The following is a 16,528-nucleotide window of genomic DNA, read 5'->3' on the forward strand; positions in this document are numbered from 1 at the left end:
CCCCCAAAAAAAAACAACGATCCTAGGTCTTGAGTTTTGGCGGGTTAACCTACCAAGGAGTCATGAGGCACGATCCTTGGTCCTGAGTCTCAAGCCTCATAAGCACAACAAACCATACTGAATTAGACCCGACACGGATCACCACCATGTTTAATCGACGAAGCCAGAAAAGAAAAAAGGTCCAAAAAAAAACAAAAAGCTAAATAATTTCATCCAGCTCAATTCAAACTTAAGCTTATGCTTCTTTACTAGAGTTTCACTTATTTCGATTTGAACACAGAGCCGAGCACTGCTAGGATCCGGCGCTGGTCGTCTTAGTTTTCTTTCTCTGAGACTGAACGGTAGTAATTCCCCGTTCTGGCGCTCTTATATGTTTCAGTTCTCTAGATATCAGTTGTTCCGTGAGTTATTTGCATTCGCTTTGCATTGCAAAATACATTAATATTCATTGCATTCTTCAATCAGTTAGTTAAAAAACCGTAAATCTCTGTGCACATAAATCCCTGTTCACATACCACGTCAAGAAAATGCAGCCTAAAATAGAAAAACCGGACGTCGTAGTTGAAATCGCCAGTAGCGACGACGATGAAGACGGTCCTCACGTCAACCCAACTTCTAATAAGACGACACCTCAAACTCAATGCGTACCCCTAATACAGCAGCTACAGAAACCGCAAGGCGTTTCATCAATTACATGCACACCACCGCTTCCGGTAAGAGATGCGTTCGAGTCCAGAAGTTTTTGGAAAGCCGGGGCTTTTGCTGTGGGACCCACCACTCTACTGGCTCCTTCTGCTGAAGGTTTTTATTTTATTTTTTAGTTCGATTTTCGGTTTCTGTTAAAATTTTGTTAAGTTTTTGAAGATGAATTATTAGGGTTGTGCTGTTTTTGGCGTGAGTTACAGGTTCATTGGAGCATGCTCGTGTACACCCTAAATTTCTGCATTCAAATGCTACTTCTCATAAATGGGCGTTTGGAGGTAACTTGATTGAGCTGCTGAATTTGACTTCATTTTGCTGCAAATTTGAATTTCTCCCGGCGTAAGTAGTCAAATTTTCTTGAATTTAGGGTGAACCCAGGAATATGCATGCAATTATGTGCCTGTAAAATTGGGTTAACTAGTTGCACTTCCGAATAAAATATTTTTATCATTGTAGTGGATATTAACTATTTGTTTAGCCTCATTGTTCATTGTTTGAATTGCCTTGCGTTCATGGCATATGTACACATGTATGTCCTGTTAGAGGGCTTTAGAGATCACAGATAAAACTTGCATGAAACCTTTATGTTTATTTTTTAATCTTTTTTCTTTCTTGGTAGCAATTGCTGAGCTGTTGGATAATGCCATCGATGAGGTATGGTTGAAATTTGTTGTTCTCTATTTTTTAGCTGTATTGCCAAAGTAATATATTCCATTGATTTTAATAATGTACTGTTGTAATTCAATTACATTGAGCTATGTTCTTAACAAGTTATTTGTGCACAAACTTTGCTTCATGTCATTGTGTTTTAAGGTACAAAATGGTGCGACCTTTGTGAAGGTTGACAAAATTGATATCATGAAGGATGGCTCTCCAGCTTTACTTTTCCAAGGTATTTTCTGTCTTAATGCAAGTAGAGTAGCTTCCACACAGAGATGAAACATTTGATGTTTTGTGCAGATGATGGCGGTGGAATGAATCCTGAATGTCTGCGAAAATGCATGAGCTTGGGCTATTCGACAAAGAAGGGAAGCTCGACAATTGGACAATGTAAATGTTATGACTATTCATCTTTTTCCTTGGCATGATTCACCTCAATTTTGTAGCTACTGCTGGTTTGGGTTCACCATTGTTGTTCTTGCCCTCGATTCTGGTTGAAGTAATTTCTTCTTCTTTTTAAAATCAAGTACAATATGATGCTATTTGCTAGACAACTAACCTTTCCAAGCAAATCATGTGGTCTTATTCCTTCCTTAATTTAGAAGGAACTTGTTGGAAGAAAATATATTTCTTGGATTTTTGAACCATGTTGTGGATTCAAGCTTTTGTGGCCAATAAAATGGTTGGACCCTATATTTTTGTGTTTGGTTTAGTTTATGAATCGCTTGCAGGGCCTATCTGATCATATGTTTTGTCGAGCTTGCTTGTTTGGATGAATGTTAAGACATCCAATGTTGGTATGAGTGTTTGATATGGCTGCCGTTGTATTATGACTGAGGTGTATGCTTTGATTGCTTAAACTTTTTGGTTGAATTTGTCTAATACAAGTTATCACCTTGATCATGCTGAGGTTCAAAAAAAAAAAAAAGACAACTTTGTTACAAACCCTCCTTTTTCCAGAATTCTTGTAGTCCAGTTATTTGAGTTCAACTCTTTGGAATCTGCTTGTTTTGTTAATCTTGATAGGGCATCTATGTTTTCAGATGGTAATGGATTCAAGACAAGTACCATGCGACTTGGTGCTGATGTTATTGTATTTAGTCGTGCAACTGATGCAAGGTATTGTCTGTTTCTGTTTCTGTGCAATATGTTTTTTTCCCTTGATGTTGATTACAGATTTGCAGAAAATTTTTCAGTGGCTTTATTATTTACTGTTTGCAGAATTAGTTCAGTTTAACATTTTAGTATATGAGGGATGTGTACTCAGAACTTCTTCTTTCACCGGTTTATTTTGGATCCTTGTCAATGTCTTTATTTTGAGCTCTACATGAAGCTTTGTATGCACACATGATTTAACGTAGAACATGCGCACATACTTGTTGAGAGATTTTCAGTGTGATCTTGAGTTTATAATGGTAAAATTGTTATTTAAAACACAAAGCTGGGTCTTTATTATGTGATTGGAGCATATTCAAAAAATTAGAGTTGGTCTTTTACTTTTTGAGTGGCGGTCTCATTTGCTGTAATCCTTCACTCTCTGATTTTATTTTGGGTTGAATCATCGTCCAAGTTCATTCATTCAGCCTTGGTGTAGGAAATGAAATTATATTGAGTTTTTGAATTCCAATTTCAATCCATTATGATAAATTTTTACTTTTGGTGGCATGTGTCCTTTTAGGAAAGCTACCCAGAGTGTTGGTCTTCTATCTTATACCTTTTTGCGGAAAACTCAGCAGAATGATGTGTTTGTTCCAATGGTGATTTTTTTTAAACGAATTTAAGGTTTGAATTATTTATAACTATTATTAAGGTGGTGACTAATTCCTATGTCTAGACTGAGCTTTCTTTCTAACCTTCAAATGCAGATTGATTTTGATATTTCTAGTCATGTGGCAGACCCAATAACATATGGTTCACAGGATGATTGGTCTTCTAACTTGAAAACCATCCTTGAATGGTCACCTTTTGCATCAAAGACTGAGCTCATGGAACAGGTATTTCAATTAGATTTTATTTAGTAAAGCTTAGAATATTCATAGTGAGGAGGATTTCTTTGGTGAAAACGAATTAAAGTTTTTCTCCAATTGACATTTGGTCAATGACTAAAACCCTCTCCTTTTTTTGGATACATATGCTTTCTCTACCAAAAAGAATTTTGTAAAACCTGGTAAATCTTTTTTCATGTATAAGTTGGAAGGATGAATTTTAAATTCTTTCTGTGTTGTTAGAGTTTAAATCATGCTCTTGGGTTTATCTTTTAAAACTTAGATTTTGTTAAATAAAATTAGTATGTGCCATCTCCCTTTCTGGCATTCAATGACTTCATTCTTGCTTGAATATAAGTCTTCGTACAAGTTACTGCTATTTAGATGTATATAAACAATCACATTAAGCCTTGTGGATTATTTTCTTGTGGAGGGAGGTATTATTTTTTAACTTAAAACTTTTCAAGGCTTGCTGTAAAGGCATGTCCTTTGCTGTGGCAATTTTCTCCTGTCCAACACCATGGTAATGTCACCTGTACATTTCTACCTTACAACTGAACCATAAATATTTCCAGCACAGTGGCTTCTACTATTAAAAAAGTTTATATTTGTCTTGTAAGAGTTACATTGATTTTGGTTCTAATTTTGGCTTACAGATTAGCCTGTATATTCTTTGATGATCTTATCTTATATTTTCCAGTTTGAGGAAATTGGACCACATGGAACAAAAGTGATTATTTATAACTTGTGGCTGAATGATGAGGGCATATATGAACTGAATTTTGATGACGATGATGAGGTATGGTTAACGAGATTTTTCTTTATGCATACTTTTTTTTCTAATATCTTTTCTGGAAGTGTCAGTTAGTACGAAATAAAACTAACAGAAAACTCTAAATGTGCACTAACTTTTATTATTCTTGTCATGTTTGGATAGGTATATTTATTTGCATATTTGTCTGAGCAACTATTATTTTTTTGGATTTAATGTATTTTTAATCAGTTGGCTCTGATGGCAAAGACTCAAGATTTCTCAAAATTTTTATTAACATTAAATTGAAACTTATTCTATCTCTTATATTTGTGTTTCTAGCACTGTCAAGCACAGAAACCTGCAAACTTAGTGCATCATTGTGATATGTTCTATCTTGAGAGAAACTTCACATGTTTTTCTATAGTAGTGGTAGGTTAGAGGTAATACGAAATTCTAGGTTACTTTCTTTCGTTTAAATTCTGATTTCACTCCAAAGCATAGCTTTGGTGATCTATTACTTTGTTTGAAATTATGAATTGTGTTACTCTTATCGCTACACAAAAGTCGAAAGTTCATGGATAATAGTTAGTTAGACTGGCATTATGTTTGTGTGCTGATTAATTTATGTTGTATAGATGAAAAAAGTTGGTCTTTTAAGAATTTATTAATTTTCTTTTACATCTGACGTAGGATATACGTTTGAGGGATGAAGCTAACCATGGACATTTGAAAAAATTGTCCAAACGAGCACTTGAACTTCAATCCCATATCTCTTACCGCATTCGTTACTCATTAAGGGTATTCTTTCAAATATGAACTTTCTATATTTGGTTTGTTTGTACAGAACACTTGCTTAACTTGGAAATTTATTTTCTTCATTCCTTTTTAATTAATTGATTAACTCTTTAATATTTTTTAGGCATATGCTTCTGTTTTGTATCTGAGAAAGTTCGAGAACTTCAAAATTATATTAAGGGGAATACCAGTAGTGCAGTTTCACATTACAGATGAGTTGATATGTAAGAAGGTGATACCATATAGGCCTCAACTAGGTACATCAACGAAAGAGGTAAGATACATGGTGTGAAGAAATGCTTTGTTCCTTTGGTATTTAGACTTGGACCCGAACCTAGCTGGCTCGGCTGGAATTTATTTAGCTCAAATTCCAGCTGAATTTGAGCCAGGAGGGTTAGCTCATTTTTTAAATTGAGCCGAATTCAAGTTAGAGGGATTTTGGCTTAGTTTGACTCGTGAGTTAGGGGATAGTTTTATTTGGTTCAAACTTGGCTTACGTCTCATTTGGGTTATGTTAGCCAATTGTCAAAACGATGTAATTTTTTCAATAAACTGCAAATCGAGCTACGAATCCGAGCCATGGATTCGAGTTATGAACTCGAGCTGAATTCGAATTGGACTAAGTTGAACCCTTTTTCATTCGAACTGAACTCAAGGTAAGGGGTGTTTAGGTTCGGTTTGTATTCACCCCTTGCTATATTCCCATTTTCGTTCCAACACATTATTTTACTGTATGGGCCTATATTTTGTTGACTATTCATGGTTAGTTCATTTAGAGTGCCAAAACCATCCTTTAAAAAAAAATGCATACTATGCTAGATGTTGGCATTGTAGGGATTTCTATAACTTGATGGTTATCTGAGCTGTTGCTTGTTTCATTTTTTTTACTGTTTTTTTTTTTTTTTTTTTTGTGATTTAGGTTTGTGTGGAAACTACTATTGGAGTTTTTAAGGATGCACCTGCTCTTACTGTTTGTGGATTGAATGTGTACCATAAAAATCGCCTCATCAGGGTATATTTTGATAATTCTCAAGTAAACTTTTCATAGATATTAATATATTGTTCTCATGGTGTGAATGAGGTTTTGGATAGATGTTAGTGGTATCCTTGAACTTTTACTCCAGCAACTCATTTTGTTCCAATATAGTATCTCTAGTTATCTGCATTGCATCTTGATAGAAAACTACAGAATTTGTACTCGAATAGGGAACTGCAGAATGTGTAAACACACGAATGCAAAGAATTTTATTGATAAAACTCACACTACAACTGTTTATTCTCTTACAGAAATAGTAATGAGAACTATAAGAAATATATTGGCAGTAGAGGTGCCAGTCCCCTCCTTCTTTTGGCTGTAAACCCCCCTCAAAGAATTACTGAATTCTCGCCTGCCTCATCTTCTTCTGTTCTTCTCTCTTTATGGTCTTTTTTGGCTTTTTTGTCTTGGTTCTGTCAATCTTGGTCTGGTTGTTTGGCCTTGATTTCGGCAGTTGTTATCTGTCATGATGCCTTGATTTCAGCTGCCATTATCTGCCTTGATTTCAGCTGTCATTATCTGCCCTGATTATATTTCTTTGCTGTTTTCTGAATTGTCTCCTGATTATGTGCTGTTTTCTCCTGATAATGAGCCTGAGATCTTCCTGTGTTTTATTCCTTTGCTTTTCCTTTTGTATACGTGCATGTTTGGAGGCCACAGATCTCTTCCTCATTTTGTTGTATTAGCTGACTGGAGTATAAAGCCTCTCATTTTGTAGCTTATTTTCACTTTGATGGCATTCAGTTCGAATCAAAGTCGCCTTTCAACCCAAAATATCTGTTTGATTAAGGAAGAGTCTTTTTTTTAAACATACTATGGTCACTTAGAAACTAAAAGTAGCTTACCAAACAACACAGTGATTGTGTGATAAGATTGTTCTGCACTTGATATCTTAACTTATTGAAATATGAATTTTGTTAACTGATGTGGTGAGATTATCGGCATTGTTGCAGCCCTTCTGGAAGGTCAATGGTGAAGGTTCTATAAGAGGGAGTGGTGTTGTTGGTATTTGTGCTTCATTGATTTTTTTTTTTCAAAAATGATTTTCTTCCATTTTCAGTTATATATCAGTTGCTTGCTCTACCTTCTAGGAGTTCTGGAAGCAAATTTCATGGAACCAACACATGATAAGCAGGATTTTGAGAGGTCTGCACTGTTTGTTCGGATGGAATCGAGGCTGAAGCAGATGATAATTGAATACTGGTTTGTTTCTTATATGTACATTTTTTGCAATAATTCTTGTCAGAGTTTTGTGGTTTCTATAACCTTATTAATGATTTTGTGTATTTAGTCTGTATAATGTTTATTCCTTAGTGATGATTATGTTATATTATCTGTAATAATCATGAATGTGGGATTGTAGTTGAGCCTCTGAATTCCACAAAAAACACTGTGGTAGAGTTTTACTTTCATGGGTTTTCAAATGACTCCTTAATTGTTTTGCTTTTATGTTACATCATATTTTTAGAAATGGTTGAAAAAGGTTCTTAGAGCTCTTGGTCAATATTTTGTTTTAACATTATGGCTGCTATATGGCACAAATAAACTTTGTAGGCATTTAATAGGTACTTAGCATGACCTTTTGAATTCTTATCTAATATTAAATATCTACTCTTAGAAGACAACAATTTCCTTGCGATTTAATTCATGAACACTTCTTTCTGAAACTAGTGGGAGGAAAGCAATCAAATGCTTTCATCAACAAAAAGAGTGGATTATCTAAGTTAATTTCAGTGCTGCTTATTCAGCCAAGCAATTGATCTGTTTCTGTTGATTGTTAAAGGGTGATCATCTTACCTTTTTCTTTTTGAACCATGGTAACTAATTGAGAAAAGGAAAGAGCAATGTATCTATCTATACGTGCCAATGCTATTGCTATTACTATTAGTCAAAGTTCTATCTCACCCTATCAACTGCAAGAAAAGATATTTCTTTTTATTGTTCATTACTAGGTTGATGATCCATTTTATTGTTATGACTTGGTGAAATTTGTTCTGTACAAGACAGGAAAGACAACTATCATATAATTGCACTTCAGCTTCCTAATTCCAGGGCACATAATATGCTAAAGAGAAACCCTGGCCAACCTCCTGATAGACATGCAGTTGACAGTCAGAAGCAAATGCTTTCTGACCAGCAAAATGTCAAATTTTCATCTAATGTGAATGAAGGGATGCATCTAGATCAACCTATTGTTGGTCATCAGGCAAACATGAGGGAGGGCATGATAAATGAGCATCCTGCAATACAAACTAGTATTGGACACACTGATGTAAGTGGTAATTTTAGTAATATCTAATGCATTTCTGCATCATATATTCCTCTTGCAAGACAGAGATAAGAAAAGAAAGGGAGAGAAGATAAGAGATATAAGTTGATAGACAATAACAGGGAGAGAAAGAAGAGGGGATTAAGAGGAAAATGAGATGAGAGGACACAAATTAGAATAGAGAACTTGAAGGAAAAGGAACTATGAGGAAGGAATAGAATTGGAGAGATAAACAATATAAATGAAGTAAAGATGCGAGAATACATGTTAAAAAGGAATACTTTTGGCCCCAAAGCTCTGTGAGCATTTGATATTATAAGCCTTACAGATCTCTCCGCAGGTCCCTGAGAGACAAATACTGAGCCATGGACATGCTGGTACTGAGAGAAACACAAATGCTGAAGGTGGATAGGAATAAATAGATAGCTGACTGCCGATCTATAATTATCCAGTTGCTGGGGATAAAGGTGTCTGGCATCTTATAATAATGGTTGTCATAACCTTCTGTGAATTCAGGGGATACTGAGATGTGATGATGGAAACAACCAAGATATCCTAGCTTATAGTTAAATCATCATTCTGCTCTTTAGTTGGTGATAAAATATGCGTGGACCTGCAATGGTTCATCTTTATATTGTTAGTTGGTGAGTGTAAAGCAACTTACTGATTTGTCTGATTGCTTCTTACATTTTCGTTTTCGATTGAATGCTGTAAATTGCAGGGGTGTAACAATGAAGTCATGTATGAAGATCGTCTAATGTCAATGTCAGTTGATCAGTTATGTGAAGAGAACATAAACCTTTTCATGAAGTAAGTATTTTATATTCAATCAAGGTGTTTAAAATCATGCCTTATCATGGACGATGTGAAGTTCTATCACAGTTCTGCCTGTCGGGGTAAATTCTGTTTTGGCAGTGCTTACTTTGTGAAGTATAAATTATAATGCCTGTTTACATACAAGTTGGATATTTTCAATAATAAAGACACACAGACTTGCACAGACTTATACATAAAGAGAGTCACACACACTAAGTGAAAGTTGTCAAGTGCCAGTGTCCTGAAGTTTTTAATGTGTAAACCAATGGTTGTTGTTGTTGGCTTCATTTGGTATCTTGTTAAGCTAGCAACTAGTTGTTGACTCTTGGTTCAACCGCTATGAACTTCAGGATGTCTATATGTGTACATCTTTGTAATGTGTCGATCCATGCTTTTATTCTTGAATTTATTTTGCAGGTGTGAGGAGGCCAGGCAGAAGGAGGCTGAATTGAATAAAATGGTGAGTATGCTTTGCAAAACAAGATTGTGATTTGTGATTCTAAGTTAGAAGGTTCAAATGGTTAAAGTATGTGCCAATTTTTCTTCTGCTGCTGAACTGGGAGTAGATTGGGGAATTAGAGAAGCGGGTGGAGCAAGCGAAAAGGAGGAATGTACAAATGTCATTGCACTTGGAGGCCAGGAAGAAGATTTTGGAACAAGCAAAAAAGCTTCCATAGAAGTAATTTTGAAGTTGTTGCCTTGTTTGAGGGACAACCATGACGACCTAATGATCTTTCCTGGGAAATAGCATTTGAAGTTCTACTTTTTCTCTGTTTAATGAAAGATCTTCATGATCAATTTGGAATGGGTTAGGCTTATTTGTATAGTTCAGTTTTGTCTTCTGGTTCTTTGGGATTTCCTCTAAATTGGATGTCTTGCTAGTTGGCTTTGAGTACACTGATAGCCACATTGGAAACAGCTCGTGAATGGTTCAACTCGATTATCAGATTAATTGTAAACCTTGAAAACAAGATGTAACATGAAATGAAACAACTCTTTGTGAAATATTCTTACCATAATTTTAAACATAAATGGTTCATTGTTGGAGGAAGGACAATTAATTTGATTGCTCCGACTGAAATTCGTCTCCAAAAGCTAAGATGATGTTTGAATTCTTCAAGAATTCTATTTTATTTTAAGCATAGAAACAAACTGGGATAATCTGATCTTTTGAGTTTAAATTTAGGTTTAGGTTTATTAAATTGAGTCTGAATCGATTATAAACATTTAAATGTGAGTAGATTCAAATGGAATATAAAATTAAATTGTTTTTCATTTTAGTTTAAACTTTATTTAATCAAATTAATTGGACCTCGTTCTGTTTTGGACCAGATCGATTCCAACCAAGCGACAACAGGCTGCATTATGAAATCCAGTTTGAATTTTTTCGTGCGGGCCGGGCTTAATTTTGGGCGAGAAAACGGGTCTTGGCGGTCGCCTTACTCACCTAGTCTGCCCGAAATCAGCCGAGGTGACTCAATAGGAGTTAGCCTTTCTCTGTGTGTATGCTGAATGTACTGCGAGTCAGCCATTGATCGATCAATCTGAAATTGAAGCACTCACCCAAAGCCAAATATGAGGAAACGAGATTTGGCCATTCTCATGCTCTCTGCCTTTGCCATTTTCTTCTCTCTTCATGTTTGTCATCTTTAATTCTCTTCACTCAATCAACTTGTTATAAACCTTGAAACCCTAACTTTTTCATTTTATTCATTTATTTTTTCTACTTTTTATTGCTTTTACAGCACGAAGGTGACTTCTCATTTAGAGAAGCTTGGTTTCACTTATCCGAAGAATATCCAATTAAATACGAAGCCGATCGTCTTCCTCCACCTATTGTAGCCGATCTTAATGTTGACGGCAAAAAAGAAGTCCTTGTTGCCACTCACGATGCCAAAATTCAGGTTTAATTTAATATAATTTTGACTGCGAATTATTTTTTCTTTTTTGTTGTATTGAACGTTCTCTCTTACCTTGAGTTGTGATTAAGATGGCTAATTTCGTTTCTGTCTCTTGGAAATTTTGTTAAATTATGGTATGCTAGATACTGGAGCCCCACGCAAGGCGCGTGGATGAAGGTTTTAGTGAAGCACGTGTGTTGGCCGAGGTGAGCCTGCTGCCAGATAAGATCCGGGTTACGTCTGGAAGACGTGCTGTGGCAATGGCTAGTGGGTTTATTGAAAAACCTAGACCAGATAGACCGACAAAGCAGGTTTTGGTTGTTGTTACATCTGGTTGGCAAGTGATGTGTTTTGATCATAACCTTAAAAAGCTATGGGAAACCAGTTTGCAGGTCTATATACATATACACTGGATTAATTCTTGGTTTTGGTTCTGTCTACTTGGCACCCATTAATGCTCATTTGTTTTTAACAGGGGGATTTTCCACCTAATTCTCATCATAGGGAGATTGCAATTTCAATTACCAATTACACTCTGAGGCATGGGGATACAGGATTGGTGATCGTTGGAGGGAGGATGGAAATGCAGCCTCATGTATGTTTCCTTTTTCTTTTCATCGTCACTATTATTTCTATTTTTACAGCTTGTTATTTATATTTCATTGTGAGTCTGCCAATTTCGTAGGTTGTTAATTCTATATTTATATTGAAGTAATAATTCATTTGTTTTCTGAGAAAATAAAAGTTGCAGCTTGGATTTGAGGAACAAGAATAAATCCACACCTGTTAATATATTGGACAAGTTGAAATTACTAGAAGAAAACCATGGGGTGCTGATAAAGAAATAAAGGTCTATGAACTAATCAATATACCCAATTCTGAAGCCTGCTTGCATACCAGATATATTGCTGCTTAGTGTTCATCATTTTATAAAACAGCAATAAAGTGTGCTATTCTTAAAAAGCCTAGAAATTGATGTCATAGAGAAGTTTTGGATTTTAAAGTCTGTTTGTGCTGCATCTTCTGAAAATTCCTGTTTTGGACTATTAATGTTGGAAACACCTTAAAACGACAGGCTCAATCTGTTAGTTCCTTAGTGGCATAATTGTTAGTCCACACTCTAATTGTTGCTTCATCAATTTGCATAGATAATTTCCTTTTATTATGTAGCAAATGTATGCCATGCTAATCTGATTTTAGATTCAGCTTTCTTTACTCCAATGTTTGAAGATCCTATATGTTGGCTGATGGAAACCTAGCATCTATATAGTTTAATTATGTTTTTGACACCAGAAATTATCTTGCACAGATGCACTCTAATGATACATGAGCCACAGATTCTCTGTAGGATTTTCTTTGATGTACTTGAAATAATTGTTGTTAGGATTTGCAGGCTTACATAGATCCTTTTGAAGAAATTGGGATCGCAGAGAAAAATGCTGAGCAGCATAGAAGAAGTGCTAATGAGGAGGTATAGAATCATAGATATGTTTTGATAATGTATGTTAAAATATTAGGAGATCTTATCTGTACTAGTCATGGGATTGGTTTATTTTTGCAACTCAATATCATGTTGGTATGCTTGGAGCTGCTAAAACTTGTATTTCAGTTTTGAAAATTCCCAAGTTGGCTTTTGATTTAAACTTATTATTTACGCTATATGACACTTTTCATTCTTCTTTCTTTTTTAACAGTTGTTTGTAATGCCTCAAAATATTGATAGACCATTTAGCATTATTTAGTTTAACTGGAATGTAGCTTTGTAGCCTTTTATTTGTTCCTTTTTTCAAATTGGAATGTTCATATGATATCACAATACTGCACATATGTAGGCTTCTGAGAACTCTGGAAATGTGAATTTACGCCATTTTGCCTTTTATGCATTTGCTGGTCAAAATGGTGAGCTTCGGTGGAGTAAAAAGAATGAGGTGACTATTTTCATATGTTTTCTAAATGCTTATATGTATATATACATCTTAACTAATTATATTATTATTCTGCTTGTGTAGAATATTGAAGCTCAGTCTTCTGATGCATCGCAGTTGATTCCACAGCATAACTACAAGCTTGACGTGCAAGCACTGAATAGCCATCATCCTGTAGAAGTATGAACTGAAGTATTTTATGGTTTTTATCTTTTCTGCGTTGTGATAATCAATGCTGATGCATTCTGCCTTTACTTATCATTAAAAAGTTGTTATATTGTCATCAATTATTTTTAAGGCCATGAGTCGGATGAAGTGGAAGAAGAATGTAGCTGAACCTACTTATTTGGCATTGTGACTTGGTTAAGTTATTCTTTTTAGTGGGTTAATAGAAAATTAGAAAAAATGGTTGGTGTTCTCTTATTTTCTAATTTGGCTTGATTTTTCAATGTCATCTTTACACAGTTTAAATCACCACTATAAGCTTCTACGAAATTTTAGGCACATGTACCCAGATGCTGCTTAAATGTAAATTGTATCTGGTTTCTAATTGAAAGATTACTGACATTGCTGTGAGGAAGTTGCATTTTGTTCAATCTCTAATATAAGGGCGTCTGCTGCTTATGTAGAGATCCTTTTTTTTTTTTTTTTTTTTTTGCATTTGCAAGCTGCATAATTTGTTTGGATGGAATTGCTACTTCTTTAAGATTAGTAAATATTTCATAAAGATAAGCTCCCTGAGACATTTAAGCTGAAGTTTGAATGCAGGGAATTCAGAGAATCGATCCTTGGAGTCATGCCCCATCATTGGGTAAGTTATTGTCTTCCTCTGTTTCTTTTTAATTAAAACAATTCTTTCTGTATCTTTTTTTCCTTAAATGGTGAGGATAATGATATGCATTTTATCAGGATAGGAGAGAAGATACTTTGTTGCAGCTGGCACACTTCAGGCGACACAAAAGGAAAACATTGAAAAAAGTATCTGGAAGGACTACAGGATACCCATTTCACAAACCTGAAGAAAATAATCCCCCTGGAAAGGACTCTACAAAAAAAATTTCAAACATAATTGGGAATGCCGCTAAATATGCTGGCTCAGGGAAACATAAGAAGGTAAGTTTTGCCAACCATATGTGATAGTGTTAAAACATACCTCTTGAGGCTGGGATAACACCATTAACATTATATTTTAAAAATTTGTCAGTGTAAGATCCCAGAATTCCTTAACATTACATCATGAAAGATTTATCAAGTGTAATAGCATCAGCTCTCAACTTTTGCCTCCAGCTTAAATTTAGTTGCTTGAATTAATATTGAATTGGTGAAAGCGATAGTAGGTTTATACATCAATGACCAAATTATTGTTCAGGGAAGGTGATCTTAAATGTTTCATTTTGAATTGTTTTACTTTGTTTTTGTAGCCATTAAATTATATACCAACCATAACAAACTACACTCAGCTTTGGTGGCTTCCTAATGTTGTTGTGGCTCATCTAAAGGAAGGGATAGAAGTCATTCATTTGGCATCTGGTCGGACACTTTGCAAGGTAAATATCGATCTGAAGTTGAACTTATTATGTGCTAGTTTTACATGATGCACATTACACTGTTGGAGCACTTTAGTTTTATGATTATCAAACCCAGTACATAATAGAGTGCCTCCTAGTCTCAAGGGTGCTCTTTAGATATTTGTATGGGCAGTTTGGTTATTTGTACGTCTCCTTTAACAACTTTGATTTTACTTTTCAATAGCTTCACCTTCAAGAAGGTGGCCTTCATGCGGATATCAATGGAGATGGAGTCCTAGATCATGTTCAGGTTCATGTTCTTTTACCTTTGTATCTTGAGGTTCTTGCTTAACTTCATTCCCCTTTTTTGTGATATGATGTGAAAATGAACTGGATTCTTAGTGGGAGGTGGGATTTAACATCCCTTGAAACATGTTGTATATTAATGCTTGATTTTCATTTTGTATTTCAAATACTTAATTTTCTCTGGAGTTATGGCACTTTTTTATTATAAAGTGTCACTATGCTTCATGTTTCTTTTTTCTTGGATTAGGTTTAGTCAAGTAATTACATATCTACGTGAGTAATGATATCATGTGCTGTTAATTGGTTACTATAACAGTCTCAGAAATGTTGAAAAGTTTTACTATATTTGCCACCTATTTGCAGACTTCTACACTTACCTCTGAGCCTGAAACAATTGTTTTGAACCTCAAAGAAAAAAGGAAAGGAAAAAAGTAGGAAATTTTCACTTTATGTATGAGAATATATGTAAACAAAAATATCTTTCCTTCTCTTTAGGCTGTGGGAGGAAATGGTGCAGAACAGACTGTTGTTAGTGGATCTATGGAAGTGCTCCGCCCCTGTTGGGCTGTTGCAACCTCTGGTGTACCTGTTCGTGAGCAACTCTTCAATGCTTCTATCTGTCATCATTCCCATTTCAACTTATTCCAGCATGGAGAGTTCTCAAGAAGTTTTGGACGAAGTCCAGATGTAGCATCTTTAGAGGTGGCAACACCAATTCTCATTCCAAGGAGTGATGGCCACAGGCATCGTAAAGGGAGTCATGGTGATGTTATCTTCTTAACAAATCGAGGAGAGGTATGCATGTGATTGGTGTATAGAAATACGAGTTAATAGTATATATTGGGAAGAGAAGGAATGTCGCCATATTCGGTTGCTTTTCCATGCATAGCTGTTTTTTTTTTTTCAATTAATTCAAATCATAAACTGCCTGTAGGTTTATGTTGCCGCCTGATTTATTTTTTTCCATTTTTTTTTTTTGAAACTTAGCTAACTCATAAATGTGCCATTTCCTTCAGATAACAGCATACTCCCCTGCTTCACATGGGCACGATGCCATTTGGCAGTGGCAGCTCCTGACAGATGCAACATGGTCAAATTTACCATCCCCATCAGGGATGATGGAAGCTAGCATGGTGGTCCCCACATTGAAGGCATTCTCATTGCGTGTGCATGACAACCAACAGATGATCCTTGCAGCGGGAGACCAAGAGGCTGTAGTGTTATCACCTGGAGGAAGTATATTAACAACAGTTGATCTTCCTGCACCACCAACCCACGCACTTGTTTGTGAGGACTTCTCAAATGATGGGCTCACTGATCTCATTCTCATGACCTCTAATGGGGTCTACGGCTTTGTCCAGACCAGGCAGCCAGGTGCCCTCTTCTTCAGCACGCTCGTTGGATGCCTTATAGTTTTGATGGGAATCATCTTCATTACTCAGCACTTGAACTCCATAAAAGGAAAACCCCGTGCTCCATCTGGTCTACGGTAAAAATAATAGACTTATACTGTAATGGTATCATGGTTAAAATATAACAACATAGAAGCAAGGTCTGAAGGTAGCGTTGTAAGAAGTCTGGAAATGCCCGCCGAACAGCATGCATCATGTCAGAGTTTCCTATCGTGGGGTATTAATGGATTTGGTCAACTTGCGAATTGCTATACCAGTTCCTGTTTGGCAATTTCAACACTTGCTTCTGTAAGATCTTTTGCTTATAAAATTGCTGTTGCAGAGTACCTTAATTGCAGTTTTTAGCGGATAACTTGATAGGACAGTATTTAGTTTAATCCTCAGACGACTGTTTTATGTTGCCTGTCCAACTTGTGTTGTTGCCGGTTCATAACCAAAATTTGAGAATCCTTTGATTTA

General features: G+C 35.6%; 2 protein-coding genes across 7 annotated transcripts; both read left to right on the plus strand.

Moving 5' to 3' along the window:
- Positions 1–104: 104 nt before the first annotated feature.
- On the plus strand, positions 105–10,022 carry LOC123198558 (protein MICRORCHIDIA 2-like). Of its 5 annotated transcripts, none has more exons than XR_006498064.1 (19): positions 105–801; positions 906–980; positions 1,322–1,356; positions 1,516–1,594; positions 1,663–1,752; positions 2,406–2,481; positions 3,041–3,119; positions 3,228–3,356; positions 4,048–4,146; positions 4,792–4,899; positions 5,021–5,170; positions 5,816–5,908; positions 6,886–6,937; positions 7,024–7,135; positions 7,940–8,204; positions 8,530–8,605; positions 8,718–8,845; positions 8,923–9,011; positions 9,435–9,477. XR_006498064.1 is itself a non-coding variant. In XM_044613253.1 (18 exons), the coding sequence occupies exons 1-18, from the start codon at positions 528–530 to the stop codon at positions 9,692–9,694; spliced, it is 1,959 nt and encodes a 652-aa protein (XP_044469188.1). In that variant the 5' UTR covers positions 119–527; the 3' UTR covers positions 9,695–10,022. The 5 variants fall into 5 exon arrangements, 3 of the variants coding, with proteins under 3 accessions (XP_044469188.1, XP_044469189.1, XP_044469190.1); XR_006498065.1 differs by having other exon boundaries at positions 106–801; positions 8,542–8,605; XM_044613253.1 differs by lacking the exons at positions 8,530–8,605; positions 8,718–8,845 and adding an exon at positions 9,584–10,022 and having other exon boundaries at positions 119–801.
- A 439-nt stretch (positions 10,023–10,461) lies between these two features.
- LOC123198557 lies at positions 10,462–16,528 on the plus strand. 2 transcript variants are annotated; one of them, XM_044613251.1, is made up of 13 exons: positions 10,462–10,655; positions 10,763–10,921; positions 11,062–11,310; positions 11,394–11,513; positions 12,303–12,389; positions 12,751–12,846; positions 12,928–13,023; positions 13,601–13,654; positions 13,753–13,956; positions 14,265–14,390; positions 14,596–14,661; positions 15,153–15,452; positions 15,674–16,528. In XM_044613251.1, exons 1-13 carry the CDS (start codon positions 10,593–10,595, stop codon positions 16,148–16,150), a joined length of 2,097 nt encoding a protein of 698 aa, XP_044469186.1. In that variant the 5' UTR covers positions 10,462–10,592; the 3' UTR covers positions 16,151–16,528. The 2 variants fall into 2 exon arrangements, with proteins under 2 accessions (XP_044469186.1, XP_044469187.1); XM_044613252.1 differs by having other exon boundaries at positions 10,463–10,655; positions 12,312–12,389.

The sequence above is a fragment of the Mangifera indica genome, chromosome 16 (genome assembly GCF_011075055.1).
Source record: "Mangifera indica cultivar Alphonso chromosome 16, CATAS_Mindica_2.1, whole genome shotgun sequence".
NCBI lineage: Eukaryota > Viridiplantae > Streptophyta > Magnoliopsida > Sapindales > Anacardiaceae > Mangifera > Mangifera indica.